We start from the raw sequence: 16,747 nt of genomic DNA, 5'->3' as shown, positions 1-16,747 counted from the left end.
AATATGGCGGACGGCGTGGACCACATCGATATCTACGCCGATGTGGGAGAGGAGTTTAACCAGGTAGAGGAGATTCCGCGCGCCTGGTTTCCGCCATGGCCGCGACGCTTCGAGTCAGGCGGGGGGGTGGGGACTGTAGGGGTGGGGGCGCCGGATTTCTGTGCGTGTGTGAGAGGGAGGGAGGGAGAGCGGCTGGGCCTCACAAGGCGCACGGAAACCCCTCCGCCATTGTTGACTGTGGCGTCTCGTCAAGCGGCCCGTGAGTTTTCCCGCCCGGCGCTTCGAGTAGTTACAGTGAGCGCTCCGGCAGCAAGAAGGCGGTCGGCTGACTTGCGTGCCTCCGCCTCACACGCGCGCCCATTTGCTTTTCTCTCTAAGGCCCCAGGGGCTGGAAAACAATGAGCCTGAGATGGAGGCTCTCGTAGCTTTGCAGCGCTTGTAACACTCCCTCCCCCCCCCCCCTTTTCCCTTGAGAGGAGAAAGGTTGGAACGCGGCGGCACAAGGAAGCAGCAGCCGCTTTCTTGGGAGTCTACAAGAGAGATGTGTGCGAGAAGCTAAATCTCTCTCCTCCAGGTATACTCAGATGCTACGCACTCACCCGGGGTGATTGCATTGGCAGATGGGGTCTGAACAGTACTACCCACCACCCCCACAAACCTGACTGTGTTTTTTCATTACACCTGTCCCATGATCCTTGCAAAGAAGCACGCCAGGTACAATTCAACCTACTAAAATAGTTGCGTTTTTACAAGAAATTCGTTAGCTGTATGTGTCAGAAAGGGTTTCTTCACTATATGCTTAGTGTTGCTTGGTTATGCGGGATAGCTTGAGTGAAGACCAATACTTTTTGTTGCCAAAAAGACTGACCCCTTTATTCTTGCAGAGCAGACGAGAAACATGCGAAATCCCAAACTTTTTTTATGTTGGATAACCGTGTGGGCAGTTCACAGCAGCTGGGAGTATATGGTCCACTGAGTTATATGAGTTGGTGCATTGCTACCCTGATAACATATTGTACTATTCTTCCCCTCTTGATTGCATTCTCCCATACCATTTTGGAACGGTTGTGTGAAAATTTTTGAAAGCACTCATTGAAAGCAAAAGATGCCCATAAAGGCATTGGTATGGTCTATCTTAAATATCTGTTCAGAAACTTGGTGCTTGTTTTAGGTCTGATTAAAAAGCCATTTCTTTATTTTTAAGGTGCTTATAAAAGCCAAATCTGTTAGGTAATGATTTCCAAAACCTGTTTTTCCTTCACTCTTTTCAGGCTTAATATGGTGTATTGCTAGTATGTTAAAAACAACATTACAGGTAGCCCTGCTCAAACATGAAAACAAAGTCAAAATAAGTAATATAGGAGAGGCTCTGGTCACAGAAGTCAACTCAGTGTCATGGTCCTCTGGGTTCAGATGCAGTACCACTGGTTTGTGGAGCATCCATACCTTATTGGCTGGGAGAATGAGCCTCAGAAACATTTGAAGGGTATTGTTGGATGCACATTTATTTAATTTTGGCATTTATAAGCTGCATTCAGGGCTGCGGTGGCTCAAGTGGTTAAGACGCTGAACTGCAGACCTGAAGGTCAGCCGTTGGAGACCTGAGTGCTGCATGATGGAGTGAGCTCCCATCTCTGGCCCCAGCGCCTGCCAATCCGCAGTTCGAAAGTAAGAAATTGCAAGTAGATAATTACGTACAACTTCGGTGGGAAGGTAACAGTGTTCCGTGCGCCTCGGCGTTTAATCATGCCAGCCCCATGACCACGGAAATGTCTTTGGACAGCGCTGGCTCTTCGGCTTTGAAACAGAGATGAACACCGCATCCCTAGAGTGGGATTTGACTGGCTTTCAAGCAAGGGAACCCTTTACCTTTACTAAGCTGCATTCTCTACTGTCACTCATAGTGGCATACAAGTTTAAAAAATAAAGCCATAATTTGTATAACAGCAGATAAAACTCTAGTATTGAACCAAAAGCAAAGGAGTAATTGTAAAAACATTTGCCAAGCCAACAGAGAAAGTATTATAAACATATTGCTTGGTAACAGAATAAACCTTAATGAAAACATAAAATTCTGAAAGTTGTTGACAAAAATGCAGCATTAGAAATCCAGTTAGAGCATAGTAACTAGCTTTAAAATCTCATAAAACAGTTCAGGCTAGAAGCATGCTGTAAAAATGATGGTAAAAAAACAGCCCCTTAATTTGTGTGAAAAATGTTTTGGTCTGGCTTCAGGCAAGCCTGAAGAAGAAAGGCATTGCACAGGCGATGCACCACCACAGAGAAAGCCATGTATTTGGTCCCCACCTGCTTCACATCTGGAAGAAGGGGCACAGAAAGCAGGGCTTGTGAGGGGGACCTTCACTTGGTAGCCTGGGCAGTATGGAAGAAGGTGGACCTTTAGGTAACTTGGCCCCAAGCCATTTTAGTGCCTTTAAGTTAAAGCCAGCATTTTGAATTGTGCTTGGAAACAGATAGGCAACCAGTGTAGATCTTTCAACACTAGGGTGACACAATAATGAAGTGGGCCACTGAATTGTTCTCAGAGGATCTAGTTACAGAGAAAACTCAGCATCCTCATTGTTCTTCAGAAAGGAGGATATTGAAAAACTTCCACGTGGATTCATGTGTGTGGAAAGGTACAGTCCCTACATGTGATCATCTGTGCTACTGCAGGTAATACAGATTTTGAATACATAACTCGAAATTAATACGTAGTTGGGGTGGGGGGAGGGATCATTTTGATACAAATACATCAGTAGTATTTCCAGACTCCAGATTTTGAAAATTGCAGTATGTTTTTGAAGTTCATTGTAAACATTTGTATTTGTTGCTATAGTCATTTCCCATACAATCCTAGAGATAAAAGTGGTCTCTGGCAGATAATTGTCAGTACCATCATTGACTAAAATTCCCAGAAATCTTGGAAGGAAGACATGATAATATTGCAATTTATTTTTTGAATAGTAAATACACTAGTCAGGTTTCCTCCTGTTGGTAGATACTTTGATTAGTTGTCTCTTTAAAGTTAGACTAGTTATGTCAACTATAACATGCTCATATGTCTTCTCTTATCTTAATAATAGCATCAGGAAAGCTCTGGTGTCTATTTTAATTGGATGTTTTGATGAATTTTCAAATTGGCAGTGCACTGAATATATTCAGTAATAAAATTAAATATATATATATATTCAGTAAAACTATTTTGTGCAGGGATGCATCTTTGGAAGTTACTCTAATATACAGCAAATGTTACTGAACCATGCAGGCTGAATCTGGCCACTGAATACAAGAAGATGATGTTTTTACTAGGAACATGAAAGAGGAGGAGTGACTAATCACGTGGATTGCAAAGGAATTAAACTGAAACAAGGATTTCTGGTTTGTGGATCAGCGATGGCGGTCGCTCTCCCCAGACCTTGGGGGAGTGACTTGCACACCAGCTGTATGGGGGGGGGGTGCTTTGCAAAAGGCTCCAGGCCATAGGGCTTTTGAGGGGCAGCCTCTTCGATGGCTAAATGCCGGAGAATTGAGGCTTCCCTCCGCCCTGACGGTCCTGCCGCTGTGTGGCCTTCGGGCACAAGCTGTTTCGACCGGGACAAGCGCTGGAGATCGAGTGGAATATCGTTTACTGTGAGCGAGGTCAGAGAAATGACCAACAATGAACGTGAGTTCAAAATAAACGGAACATTTTAAAAGCGAACTACCCCTGTGGGAAAAGCGGAGTGCAGAGAGGGACACCTCTTATGCAAACGGGCAGATAAGCGTAACAAAGGGACGGGGGGGATGAACAGCGATTTTGTGTGGAGAGACTTACTTGAGCGCTGACAGCGAGGTGATGATTTTTTGAGTCAGTGTGAAGCGTTTGGAATTGTAAACAATTGTATAAAATGGCGGCCTCGCAAAGAAAGTTTAAAGTGAAACCGGCAGGTAGTCAGAGCCCAAAACTGGAAGAGGGAGCAGACATCATGAAAATGTTAGCGGATATGCTAAAGCCGGTGGTGGAGCAACTCGATGGTATTAACCAGCAACTGACCTCCCAGCAGCTACAACTGGCAGAAACAGCGAAAGGTGGAACACACGACTGTGAGAATTAAAGAGATAGACACCACAAACAAAAAAATGAAGAAAAGAATGGGGGAAGTTGAACCAAAACAAAACTTCCAAGAAAACCGTTTGCTACAGCTACAAATGGAAAAAGCTAACATGATCCTCAGATTCCAGGGAGTTCCTGAATCGCAAACGGAGGATCTGAGGAAACTGCTCAGCGAGATCATAGCTCCAGTAATAGGCTTAACAGCGGATGAACTGGTAAGAGATGGAGACTGCTTATAGGGCATACTCCAATTATATATTAAAAAATAGCCTCCCTGGAGAAATTGTGGTCAGATTCTCAAGAAGACAGACCAGAGATGCTATTTTTAAAGCGTCTTCAGCAACTCCACTGAAAATGGGGAATATAAGCATTAAAACTTTAAAAGACATTCCATTTGAAATTCGCCAAAAGAGGAAAAGCTATAAGGATTTAATTTCTTTTCTTCAAAAAGTTACATATGATTTCAGAGACAGAAAACCGAAGTAAAGGCAGAAGGACTCTGAAAATTGCCTTTTGAAGCAACTAACACGAAGATGCTCAGAAAGTTCTCTCACACAACTAACATAATAACATTGAAGCCGAGACAAACAAGAACTCTACAAGTATATTGTTATATTAACACTTTTATTAATAACATTTAGATTAACATGGATATGATCTCCTCCTCTTGGGTTTTTAGTATAGTGTGGTTATCTATCCTTTATCCTTAGATGTTAGCCCCCTCCCTTATATTTTCTTTGTAGTTTTGTAGTCTTATAAAAAATAATAAAAATATCCCTCCGGGGATGCAAAAAAAAGAAGAAGTAATGAGTACTTGTGATTAACCACTTACTATAGAAGCTAGTCCAAGGAGCTTCCAAGTGAGTTCCTCTCTTGCCAGGCTCTTCTTTAACTTTAAAGATTTGTTGGCTTTTTGAAATGTATAAGGGAAGCAGAAGGCTTGGGATCAGCCTCAGTTGTACAGTGTTGTGCACCATGATACCATAGTTGAAGTTAGTTTCTCCTATGGCCTCAGACCCTAGGATTCTCAAACTGCTAAGGTAGAAATAACCTATATTATGCTGGTGGTAGAAAGCTGTAGGAAGAGGGAGCAAAAGTGAGTTATGGTTCACTTATTTACTTCATTTATACCCTGTTTTTCTCCCCAGTGAGGACCGAAAGTCGCTTACATCATGCTCTCCTCCATTTTAACCTTACAACAACTCTCTGATGTGGGTTAGGCTGAGAGGGTGTGACTGGCCCAAGTTGACCCAGCAAGGTTCCCCCGTGGCAGAGTGGAGATTTGATTTGAACCTGGGTCTCCCAGCTCCTAGTCTGACCGTCTAACCAGTATGCTGCTTACCAGTATTTAAAATAATACATTATACTGGATACCAAAATCAAAAGAGTTATGCCAGATAAAAATGTTTTGAGAATTGTGGGCACCCTCCCTGACATAGTTTGGAGTTATCTAAAATATATCTCTGTCATTTTCCAACAGCCCTGTCAGTTTGGTTAGTGGGACAGGGCAATTTGCCCAAGGCCAGTGTTGGATTGATGCGTGGCTCTGGATCCAGCTTTCTCAGGTTCATTGTGCTGTACTGGAATTATTGTGCTTGATTTGCTTTAATTTAGTTTCTTAAAGAACAAATGTTTGAATCATATGTTAGTGTTCCAACTGAATGTCAGGACTTACAAAAGCAGCATTCCAAAACTAGTTTTGTTGCTACAGAGTATGGAGTAAAATACTTTATTGCTGTTCTAGGTCACATGCTAGACCATTTTGGTTACTCTAATGTGTAAGGACAAACTACACTTGATGTATAATTCTGTAGTTCTTTTTCTCATTTTTTAAAAAACACATAGTATCTGTAGACAGCTGCAAGGCTGATTGGTGGTAGAGGCTGCTTAACTCTGCTAGCTTGATTTTTCTTTCCTTGATAGGCCCCTTGATTTTCCTTTTCCCTTAGGCCGGTGATCTCCAGCCTGGTGCATGAATGTATTCCCTGCTGCCTGCTTGCTTCTTGGGGTTAAAATTCAAAGATGCTTAAATGAAATGGGAGAAAAGGAGCTTTGGGTTGCTTTTTAGCAGCTGATTGACCACCAGAGAACACAGGTCAAGGCACAGACGTCCTTGTGTGTCTGTGTTTTCCTGTAGTTGTGCAAAGACACACAGTTTCTCCCTTTCTTTGGAAACTAAAACCAGATGTGTCTTCTGCAAACCAAGGCTGTTCCCAGCTTTCTTCCACCTCCTGGGAGCAAGAGGTGCTTCACAAGAGATCAAGTGGTTAAGACGCTGAACTGCAGGCTGTGGAAGGTCGATAGTTCAGCAGTTTGAGACCCAAGTGTGCCGCATGACGGAGTGAGCTCCCGTCTCTAGTTCCAGCTCCTGCCAACCTAGCAGTTCGAAAGCAAAACATTGCAAGTAGATAAATAGGTACCACTTCAGTGGGTAGGTAACAGCGTTCCGTGTGCCTTGGTGTTTAGTCATGCTGGCCACATGACCACGGAAATGTCTTCGGACAGCGCTGGCTCTTCGGCTTTGAAACGGAGATGAGCACCGCAACCCTACAGTCGGATTCGACTGGCTTTCGAGCAAGGGAACCTTTACCTAATAACAAAGAGATCAGTCATATTTGGATTTTGCCTTTATAAAGTACTGTTATTTTGAAACTTGGATTGCATTTCCAGACCTTAACCTTTAGTGTTAGATTAAAAATCACTAGAGCAAAAACACTGACAAACGTATTTTAATCTAGTATCTATAACTTCACTGTTTTTCAGGAAGCAGAATACGGTGGGCATGACCAAATAGACTTGTATGACGACGTCATTTCTCCATCTGCCAATAACGGCGATGCACCAGAGGACCGTGATTATATGGACTCTCTCCCACCCTCTGTTGGAGATGATGTAGGCAAAGGATCAGCACCAAATGTTGTCTACACATATACAGGAAAGAGAATTGCATTGTATATTGGAAATCTTACTTGGGTAAGCATTAAACGGCTTATTGCTATAGTTAATTATTGTAGCAAGGTCATTTGAGTTGGTGAACATTATCATTAATATTCCGTTAAATTAATGGACTCTCTGTTTTTGAGAAATAGAAACATAATTTCATCATATTATCAGCCAGGATTAGAAAAGAGCATGCCATCTTCAAACAGCCAAAGCTAATTTTGATAATGAGATCTCTTACGATGGAAAGTATATATGTATATGCTCTATTGATGAATTATTTTAGATGATTGTAGAGGGAAAGAAGTCATGTTCTTTTTTAACTGTTACCTCTAAAAGTAAAGTGTCAATTATGAATATTTTACAGTGGACCACAGATGAAGATTTAACTGAAGCAGTTCATTCACTTGGTGTAAATGATATTCTGGAGATAAAATTTTTTGAAAATCGTGCTAATGGTCAGTCAAAGGGGTAAGAAAGTTGAAATAATTGTTATCCCTTTTTCTTTTCTACTGCCAGCACTTGTAATAGGAAATGTAGCTTAGTGGTATCTTGCTTGCCTGGAAGGTGTATCGCCTAAGAATACAGAGACAAATGAACTTGAGAGAGAAGTAGTCATAATAGAGAAGTTTTGAGAAGGAATTAAAATGTCTTCAGAGGTAAAAAGGAAAGCTGTTCCTGTGTATGGAAGAAGTTGGCCTGTGAGAACTCCTGTGAGAATTCTCAGTGTCATCAGTCAGGGCTATTATGTAGCTATAGTATTCAGGTCATGCTTTAAGAAGCTGTAGTATTGAGAATATATTTTATGTCTGTATTTGTTCTTACTACTATAAATGACCTGTTTTGCTTTATTTTTAAAAGGAATTTGAGTGTCAGCACTTTCTTTCTTCTTTCTACAATTCTGTTCAAACATTGCAGTTTGGACAGTTGTGCCTTCCCCTTCTCTTTTCCACCTCCATCATGGGTGAAGTTAGGAATGGGTTTTGGTCTTATGTGCTTCATCCTCAGCCCCTGCCACCCCATGCAGGGGTGGAGCGGGGGTTGGACTAGATGGTGTGTATGGCCCCTTCCAACTTTCTTCATTGTTAGTTACAACTAAGTTTCATCCCTTCTATCTCTACTCTTGGCACCGGAATAGTCTTCAAATAAAAGTGATATTTCTGAGCTGAAAAGTTGTGTTCTGCTGTGGAGAGAAAGATGGGGAACAAGCATATGAGTGAGAGATGCTAGTTTATGGTGAAGCATAATGATTGAAAGTTCGATACATAACCTTCTAAATGATCTCTGAAGAAGTATTTTTTTCTACTATTATTTTCTTCAGGTTTGCTCTTGTAGGTGTAGGATCTGAAGCCTCTTCCAAAAAACTAATGGATCTATTACCTAAAAGAGAATTGCATGGTCAGAATCCAGTTGTAACTCCATGTAATAAGCAGTTTCTGAGTCAATTTGAACTGCAATCAAGGAAAAGTAAGTGTTGCTTTCAGCTGCTTTTCAGTGAAGGCAAGGGACATTTGGGAGGAGAAAAACCCTTAAACTTGGCATGTGTCAGATGTGGTATATATGGTTGAAGGGGGCATGAAGTGCTTGAGAAATTTTACTTATTGAAAGAATGCTTTGTTCAAGTTACTTCTGATGTATGTGTTTTTTTAAAAAAACTGGGAACTGTATATTATTGAATGGGAAGGATGGGATTTAGTCTGTACTATCCTCACATGGTTAACACAACATTTTCATGCTAGATTAGAACAGAACCTGTTTAATAGTATAAGAGTAGACATGCTGGATTAGACCAGTGGCCCATCTAGTTCAGCATCCTGTTTCCAGCAGTGGCCAATCAGATTCCACAATCAGGACCCACAAGCCAAATCTGCAGAGACTGCTCCACAGCATCTGACAGTCAGAAGCATCTGAACCCAAGGACCCCACTCAGCTATGATAGCTAACAGTACACCTGTCTTCCATAAATCTGGCCAACCCCATTTGAAATCTATCTTACACTAGTGGCCATTGTCATGTCTTAAAGCAGTGAGTTTCACAAGTCAATTACCCTTATGTGAAGTAGTATTTTCTTTTGTCTCTTTTGAATCTATTGCCCATTAGTTTCATAGTGTGTTTCCATCTAGTTTCTCTACACCACACATAGTTTTGTAGATGGCTTCATGTCACCCCTCAGTTGTCTTTTTTCTAAATTGAAAGCTGCATATGCTTTAGCCTTGCCTCATAGAGTGTGTCTTGCAACATTGTGATGGTTCTGGTAGCCTTTTTCCTGTGTATTCTTTTGCTCACCAAAAGTCATCCTACAATAAAAGAACAAGCAGCAGGGGTAGACAAGATACACTAGTTTATCCTGTGATCTTGACTCTTAGAATTGAGTTTTGCAACCTTTTATGCTGATAAATCCATATGTTGAAATGGTGAGTAAGGATCAAGAGCCCAAACTATCAGAAAACACTAAGAACTAAAAATCGTGTAGTAGAGAAAACAAAATTCTTCTGCTGTGATGGTAAATTGATAATGAATAAAAAAAATTCAAATAAATGATTATTTATCAAAGAATTCAAAAAGGGGACCTGACAGTTTTCAATTGTGGTGGGGACTTTTGTTTAACTATTTGGTGGCTTTGTTCCCTTGAGGTGTATTTTATTTCCTGTTTTAGTATTTAGCTCGAGGCATTTAATAAAGTGATATGGGCTGAATTTTCTTTTGAATTAGGCTGTCCTACCAGAGTTCTTGGGGTTTTCAGCAGAAAATTCTACATGTCTGAAGATACATGAAATGGTAGCCCTCTAATAATGTGTTCTAAATTCTGCAGATTTTGAGCCATGGTAAAGTGTAATTATTAAGATAAGCACCATAAGCAAAAGGTTCAGAATGACCCTTTGTTAGTGTGCTTCTTTTGAAAGTACTTGGTGATCTGTAGGTAAAAAAGGCTTTGTAGATCTAAAAGGAAGTAGTAATAAAGACCAGCACACTAAATTGTATGAGTGTTTCTGTGTTGGACGTTTGGGCTTGTTTTCTCAAACTGTAGGTATATGTGGGGGGTTTTTTGCGAGGGTGTGTGTCCAAGAAGTAATTTGTGTTGTATCATGTTGATCTGCTTCTAAAAGATACAAATTTCACTGGGTTCTCTTAAGCCCTTGGGCTTGCCTAAGACAGCTGTTCACATCTTTGCAGAAACTATTCCTGAGTGTACAATAGTAAGTAATAATGGGAGAATTTTAGACAGATGATCTAGTTTTCAGATTTGAAAGCCTTTCTAATTTGATATTGTATGTCATACTTTTATTTCACTACTGCAGCTACACAGTCAGGCCAGATGTCAGGAGAAGGAAAAGCTGGTCCTCCAGGAGGCAGTTCACGGGCAACCTTTCCACCAAGTAACAGAGGGAGGGGTCGTTTTCCTGGTGCTCTACCTGGGGGGGACAGATTTCCTGGCCCAGCTGGACCAGGAGGACCACCACCACCCTTTCCAGGTAAAATGTTTTAAATGTTTGGTATTTTGCTACATTTATATTTGGATAGATGTTTGACTCAAGACGTAATTTATGGTTATCTGATACTGAAATGTAGAAGTATTTTCTGAATAATTTCTTAGATAACCAGTTGCAGTTAGGGTCTGATAGAGTTGAGCTGAAAGAACAAACTTGATGTTATCGCTCCTAAAAGTTGCCTTAGGTTTAAAGTTGGATAGAACATTTTTGCATTGTACAAAATGTATAACTTTCTCATTACTTTCCCTTGTTTTTATAAAAAATACGAACTTACTAGCTGCTTTTCTAAAAAAGCTACTTGCATATACATTAAAAATAGAAAGCTGATCTGCTTCTAAAAATACAATAAAAACCCAAATATATTTATTTACTTCATTTATACCTCACCTTCCATCCCAGTGGGGTCCCAAAGTGGCTTACATCATTCTCCTCTCCTCCATTTATTCTCACAACCAAGTAGGTGAGATAGATTAGGCTGAGAGTATGGGACTGACCCACAGTCACCCAGCAACCTTCCATGATAAAGTAAGGCTTCAAAACCTGGCTGTGACATATCCTACTCCAACACTTTAACCACTATACTGTGTATACAAAGCACAAATGTAAAGTGTTTTTCTTGCTCATTATTGCTAAAGTATCAATCACAAATAGGAATTTGTTTTTTCCTGACATGTAAAGTTCCTTCTTGCCATCATATACAAACAGCAGAAGTAAACTGTCATACCGTATGCTTTCCTAATTAAAGGTGTAACATCTGTTAAGTGCATAGATTCTTAAAGGAAAAAGTAAACATCAGTTACCATGTTTCTTTTGTATATTAGAACTGATGCTGTAGGTCTTGCTGAAAAAATTGTCGGAAGGATTTTAATTGTGAAAATTATTTCCCCCCCTTTTAGCTGGACAAACTCCTCCACGTCCACCTCTAGGCCCTCCTGGCCCACCAGGCCCTCCAGGTCCTCCACCACCTGGCCAGGTTCTGCCTCCTCCATTAACTGGTCCTCCCAATCGTGGTGACCGTCCTCCTCCTCCAGTTCTGTTTCCTGGACAGCCATTTGGCCAGCCTCCATTGGGTCCACTCCCCCCTGGTCCTCCACCTCCAGTTCCGGGCTATGGCCCACCACCAGGCCCTCCACCCCCGCAACAGGGTCCTCCTCCACCCCCAGGCCCTTTTCCCCCTCGTCCACCTGGTCCACTAGGGCCACCTCTAACACTGGCTCCTCCTCCTCATTTGCCTGGACCACCACCAGGTGCTCCCCCACCAGCCCCACACGTGAATCCAGCTTTCTTCCCCCCACCAGCCAACAGTGGTATACCTACATCAGACAGCCGTGGTCCACCACCGTCAGACCCATATGGCCGACCTCCACCATACGACAGAGGTGATTATGGGCCGCCAGGCAGGTGAGTGCCTTTTTGTATTCATAGACTATATATTCTCATTTAGGGCCTCTGCACTCAGTTGATTCAGGTTATTTTGTTTCCCTTTGCTTTAGGAAACGTTGAAAGTTACTTGAATGTGAGATTGCAACTAAAGCATGATTTCTCAGACTTTTGGGGCTTGGGGTCTTCTTTCTAAATTGTTCTGTTTTTTGTGCTTCCAGAACGTACCATTCATGTATTCTAAAGCAGATTGTACAGAGACCCTTGGATGCAGTGGTATGCATGTAGCCTACTACTGTGTGCAAAGATCCGTGATTCGGGGGGGGGGGGGGGGGATCAGCATTTGAATTAGCCAAGACATTTATCAGCTCCTCTTGAAAACATCATTGGAAAACTAAAGGTACAGTTCCCAAATGAGTTGTAATGTTAGGGCAAGTTGTGACAGCAGTCATTCTAACAGAGACAATGCTAATCAGTGGGGATCATTCAACCTACCTGTCTCTTAGGTAAGAAGAAAAAATGGTATATCTAACTCAGAATCTTTTCCCTTCCGGGATCCTGGTGTCCTTTTTCTTGGTGTTTTGCACCTGGTCAGGGGATGCTACTACATAACTTGAGAACCAATACATGAAATACAATCTATATGGTGTTAGTGACATGTGGCACCCATCTATGGATACCTAAACCTGTGGATCAGGGCCATGTAAATGCTGAACAGATTTTTCAGCAAACTTGGGGGATTCCCCAAGTTTGCAGAAAAATCTCAAATCAAAATTAAAATATATAGAGGATTTAAACCCCCCCCCAATACATTTGTGTTGTCAATGCATGTGCAAACAACACTCTTACTAGATGAGGAGCCATTCCAGCCTGTCCTCAGAGTCAAAGGACGAGGATGCTAGCAGCCATTCTGGGCCCAGCCATGGAGGATTCTGGCAGCTGCGCTGGGCTCAGCTGCAGCAGCGGAAGATGCCAGCAGCTGTGCCAGGCCCAGTAGTGGTGATGAAGGATGGTGGCAGCGGTAGTAATGAGCCATGCCAGGTTTGGTGCTGGAGGGGTATGGGATTCCCCCCTGCAAGCCCCCTCCCCTGAGCCATGTTGGGAATCAGCAACAATGAAGGTAGGGATCCCCCCCTATGAACAAGTCCCCACTTGTGCTTAAGAATTCTAGCTATATATTTACCTTCATTTGATCATACTTATGTTGTTCACATCACTCATCTTATATCTTGTGCACAAATATATACTGTTGGTATTTTCTTAACCGCCCATCTACCAAGGTTACTTCTCCCACAAAACCTTCAGTTTAGTTACTTGGCAATATAGCACAATATAAATGTAGTGTAACTATCCATTCTTTTCATTGGACAAATCCTCTGATAGGAAAGCCTTCTGTGTGCTATGTAAGTCTTGAGATGCACTCCTTTTTTGTCTGCTTCACCCACTGCCGTCCCATGACTGCTCTCTCAGCGTGTGAGTAGTCATGTTAAAACACCTCACAGTAGCTTTCTTCATCAAGCATCCTTGCTTGTTCTAATCCCCCACCTGTTTTCCAGTTTTCTTTGAAGAAATCTTGTTCATTTATGCCCGTTGCTGTTTCTCTTTCTTTGATGCTGCCTGTCTTGTGCATGTTATATTGTCTCAGATAGTCAGTTATGTGAAATTTAGTTGTATGTTATGTTGGCTGGGAAGATTTTGTTGGCCTGATTATTTATTGGAAAACTAGTTTATTCTTAAATAAGTTTATTCCACTTTTTACTTAATCCATTAAATTAATGAGTAAAATCGTATGTTTTAGATTTCATAAAGCAGCATTCCAAAATGTGGAACTTTGGGCATAATTGCTTGAAAATACCTAGAGAACCCATAATGAAACCAAATTGTTATCTTTGTATATCAAGATAGCGCTCTGGTAGGCAAGGGAGGGTTGAGGGTGGAGAAAGCAGAAGTAGAGTCTCTGCACATGATGTCCAATATTTTCATGATGATCTCAACTACAATCCATAACTATATTTAAATTGTCAATTATATATCATAGGCGTTTCACTGGAAATAACATGTCCATAAGAGAACAATTACATATGCCATTGTATTGGAGACAATCGAAAAATAATACTCAAAACGCAGGGAGGTATGAACTTTTAGACATTTCCTCTTATGCTAAATCGGCTGTAGGATCTTGATCCACTTCTTACTCTTAAGAGGATAGCTTTGCTTATCATTCTGCATTTTTCTTCTACCAAAAGAACTAACATTCAAAAGAAATATTTCTCAGATGCAAGCTAAGCCATATAACTTTGCAGTGCTGAAAGGAATATGAAGGATGTGTAGTCTTAACACCATATCCTCAAGTGTGATCTTCATTCTAGGTGCCTTAGTCAAGTTAATTAAGTTATATTATCTAGATTAATATTTGCTCCATGTAAAAGTAAGGAGTAGGTGGGTAGTATGTCTCTAGGCATGCAAAAGTTGGGTATAGGAAAAAAAGCCTGTCTTTGTCAGATCCAGATGTTATGTTTTAAGCTGCTCTCTGCAGATTTTGTGGGTTGGAATCAACATGAGTAGACAGGGAGAGGGCATGAACATACTGTCCCTGACCTGTGTATGATTGTGAGTATGGACTCTGTGCATGGGTTGTATTCCCAAAATCGTATTCTCAGTCACTGGGATGAAGCCTGTGCATAGACTCTGAGCTCACAGTCTGACGATAGTGCATGGGTTGGGGGTGGTACTAGCATGCTCTTTTCTGTTCCCCCTCTGCACATGTTTATTTCAATGCATGTATCTAGAGAGCACTACTGACAGATGAAATTGTGTTCAAGAGGGAATTTTCAGAATAGTTAGGTATATTTCTGCTACTAATGAAGAGTAATTAAGCTGCTAGTTAAGTGTACAGCCAGCACATCACACCCATTTTTGTTATTAAGGATCTAGAGCGTTTGTAATGCTTGACAACATTTACTTATGTACTCTGATTCCTAGCTGTTGTAAATGTGCTGAGGGTCTTCAGTGATATTCATTGGGCAGGCCAGTTTCTTCTGCCTCAATTATATATATGCTTGACACAATACCTAGCTAAATGTAGAAGCTTTGTAAACATATTTGAAAGCTCTGATGATGGAAAGCACTGCTTAAGTAGACCATCTGACTGAAGGTTTCAACACTACTTACAGAAGTACTGCTTCTGTGATAGTGTACCTTTTTCCCCTCTAGCCTACAAGTGTTGCATTTTAAAGATCTTGATTTAGGGGGGGAAACCCTTTCTGTTATGTGTTACTTTGCTTAAGATTGCAAACTATTGTTACTGTGTAGCCATCATTAGCTGGAAGTAAAAGTTTTGAACTCGTGTGTGTTTGCAGAGAAATGGATGCTGCAAGGACACCTTTAAGTGAAGCAGAATTTGAAGAAATCATGAATAGAAATAGGGCTATCTCTAGCAGCGCCATTTCAAGAGCTGTTTCAGATGCCAGTGCCGGTCAGTATGTTTTCTTTAACTATCCCATCCATAATCAAAATGGGTTGGGTTCCATAAATTCCTTCTTCTAGTGGCAGAGTGAATGCATCTTTCTTCTGGACCAAGGCTTCTAGTCATGGTGGAAGACTCTGCTGCTAGCAGAATGGATTCTTAGGACCCAGTCCATAGTCATGAGATGCTTTCTGTTGGGAATCTAAAACTGCTAATGCTGGGAGGGATATTATCTTTTGAGAAATACAACTTTCTGAAGGCCCTATCAGAGTAAACTAGGCTGAGTTCCCAGAAATGGATGGTAAGTCTGTGACTGGACTACATCAGTTCAGATTGAAGGTTAAGGCTCTCACTCTGGAACGCTCTCCTACAACATATGGATTGGATTGGATTAGCACTCGTCTTCCTGACATCTAGTTTTCTATGTGGAAGAGCATTCAGTCATATAGACCATCTCCTAAAACCTGCAATAGTATGGTCAAGGCACAGGTTTATCACTGCATCAGTGTAGAAGACAACAATATGGTGGTTGGATGTTTAGAAACCATATATATACACAAATAAAAAACATGTTCCTTAACATGTGTTTTTCCATCTTTCAGGAGACTATGGAAGTGCTATAGAAACTTTGGTGACTGCAATTTCTTTAATTAAACAATCCAAAGTGTCTGCTGATGATCGCTGCAAAGTACTTATTAGCTCTCTGCAAGATTGCCTTCATGGAATTGAGTCAAAGTCTTATGGTTCCGGGTCAAGGTAAACCCTTTGTATATAAATGGGTAAAAGTTTTTTTGCGAAAACCTTACTAGGGAGTACTATAATGAATCTGACATGACTCCTAGAATAATTCACTGGTTCTGTGAAGCTTCAGTTTCTTGATTAGGAGAACACTGCCATTGTGTGTTGATTAATGTCAAATAATTAGGTCTGATACAAATACTGTTCTGTGACATTACGGTATCTCAGAACCTTATTAAACCATTGAAATAGCAAATCTGTTAAACTGTTAAAATTTATTTCTGCTGTTGTAGTTTGAGTTCCCCTCGCTAAATTAGAGTGAATGTGCTTTGGGGGGGGCATCATCTGTGCTCATAAATAAATTTTAAAGTTTATCTACTACACTCTGAACACCAGTGCTGAGTTACTTGCTGAACCTTTAAAGAAGTTGTCATACCAGGGGCTCACTCTGATAGTGCCCTTTGTCCTAGCCGTGGGCTATTTGCTGCACAAAGGAGGGAATGCCACATTCAACACAAACAGTTCTCTTTCTTTACTAGGTCCAAGTGGAGTGTGTGAGGAGGCAAGGAAACAAAATAACACTCCTGTACTCAGAGTAGATAAAAGTCAAAATTACACATTTTATTAGAATTAATG

General features: G+C 41.2%; 1 protein-coding gene across 1 annotated transcript in view; it reads left to right on the top strand.

The window, feature by feature from the left end:
- Positions 1–3: 3 nt before the first annotated feature.
- Positions 4–16,747, top strand: part of CPSF6 (cleavage and polyadenylation specific factor 6) — a 28,568-nt gene continuing 11,824 nt past the window's right edge. Inside the window, exons 1-8 of the mRNA XM_015405697.1 lie at positions 4–63; positions 6,860–7,069; positions 7,404–7,507; positions 8,358–8,503; positions 10,336–10,509; positions 11,424–11,928; positions 15,267–15,382; positions 15,976–16,129. Coding sequence (XP_015261183.1) covers positions 4–63; positions 6,860–7,069; positions 7,404–7,507; positions 8,358–8,503; positions 10,336–10,509; positions 11,424–11,928; positions 15,267–15,382; positions 15,976–16,129 — 1,469 coding nt within the window. The remainder of the gene's footprint in view (positions 64–6,859; positions 7,070–7,403; positions 7,508–8,357; positions 8,504–10,335; positions 10,510–11,423; positions 11,929–15,266; positions 15,383–15,975; positions 16,130–16,747) is intronic.

The sequence above is a fragment of the Gekko japonicus genome, unplaced genomic scaffold, assembly GCF_001447785.1.
Source record: "Gekko japonicus isolate JY-2015 unplaced genomic scaffold, Gekko_japonicus_V1.1 scaffold53, whole genome shotgun sequence".
NCBI lineage: Eukaryota > Metazoa > Chordata > Lepidosauria > Squamata > Gekkonidae > Gekko > Gekko japonicus.
This window is presented reverse-complemented; position numbering and strand designations above follow the sequence as displayed.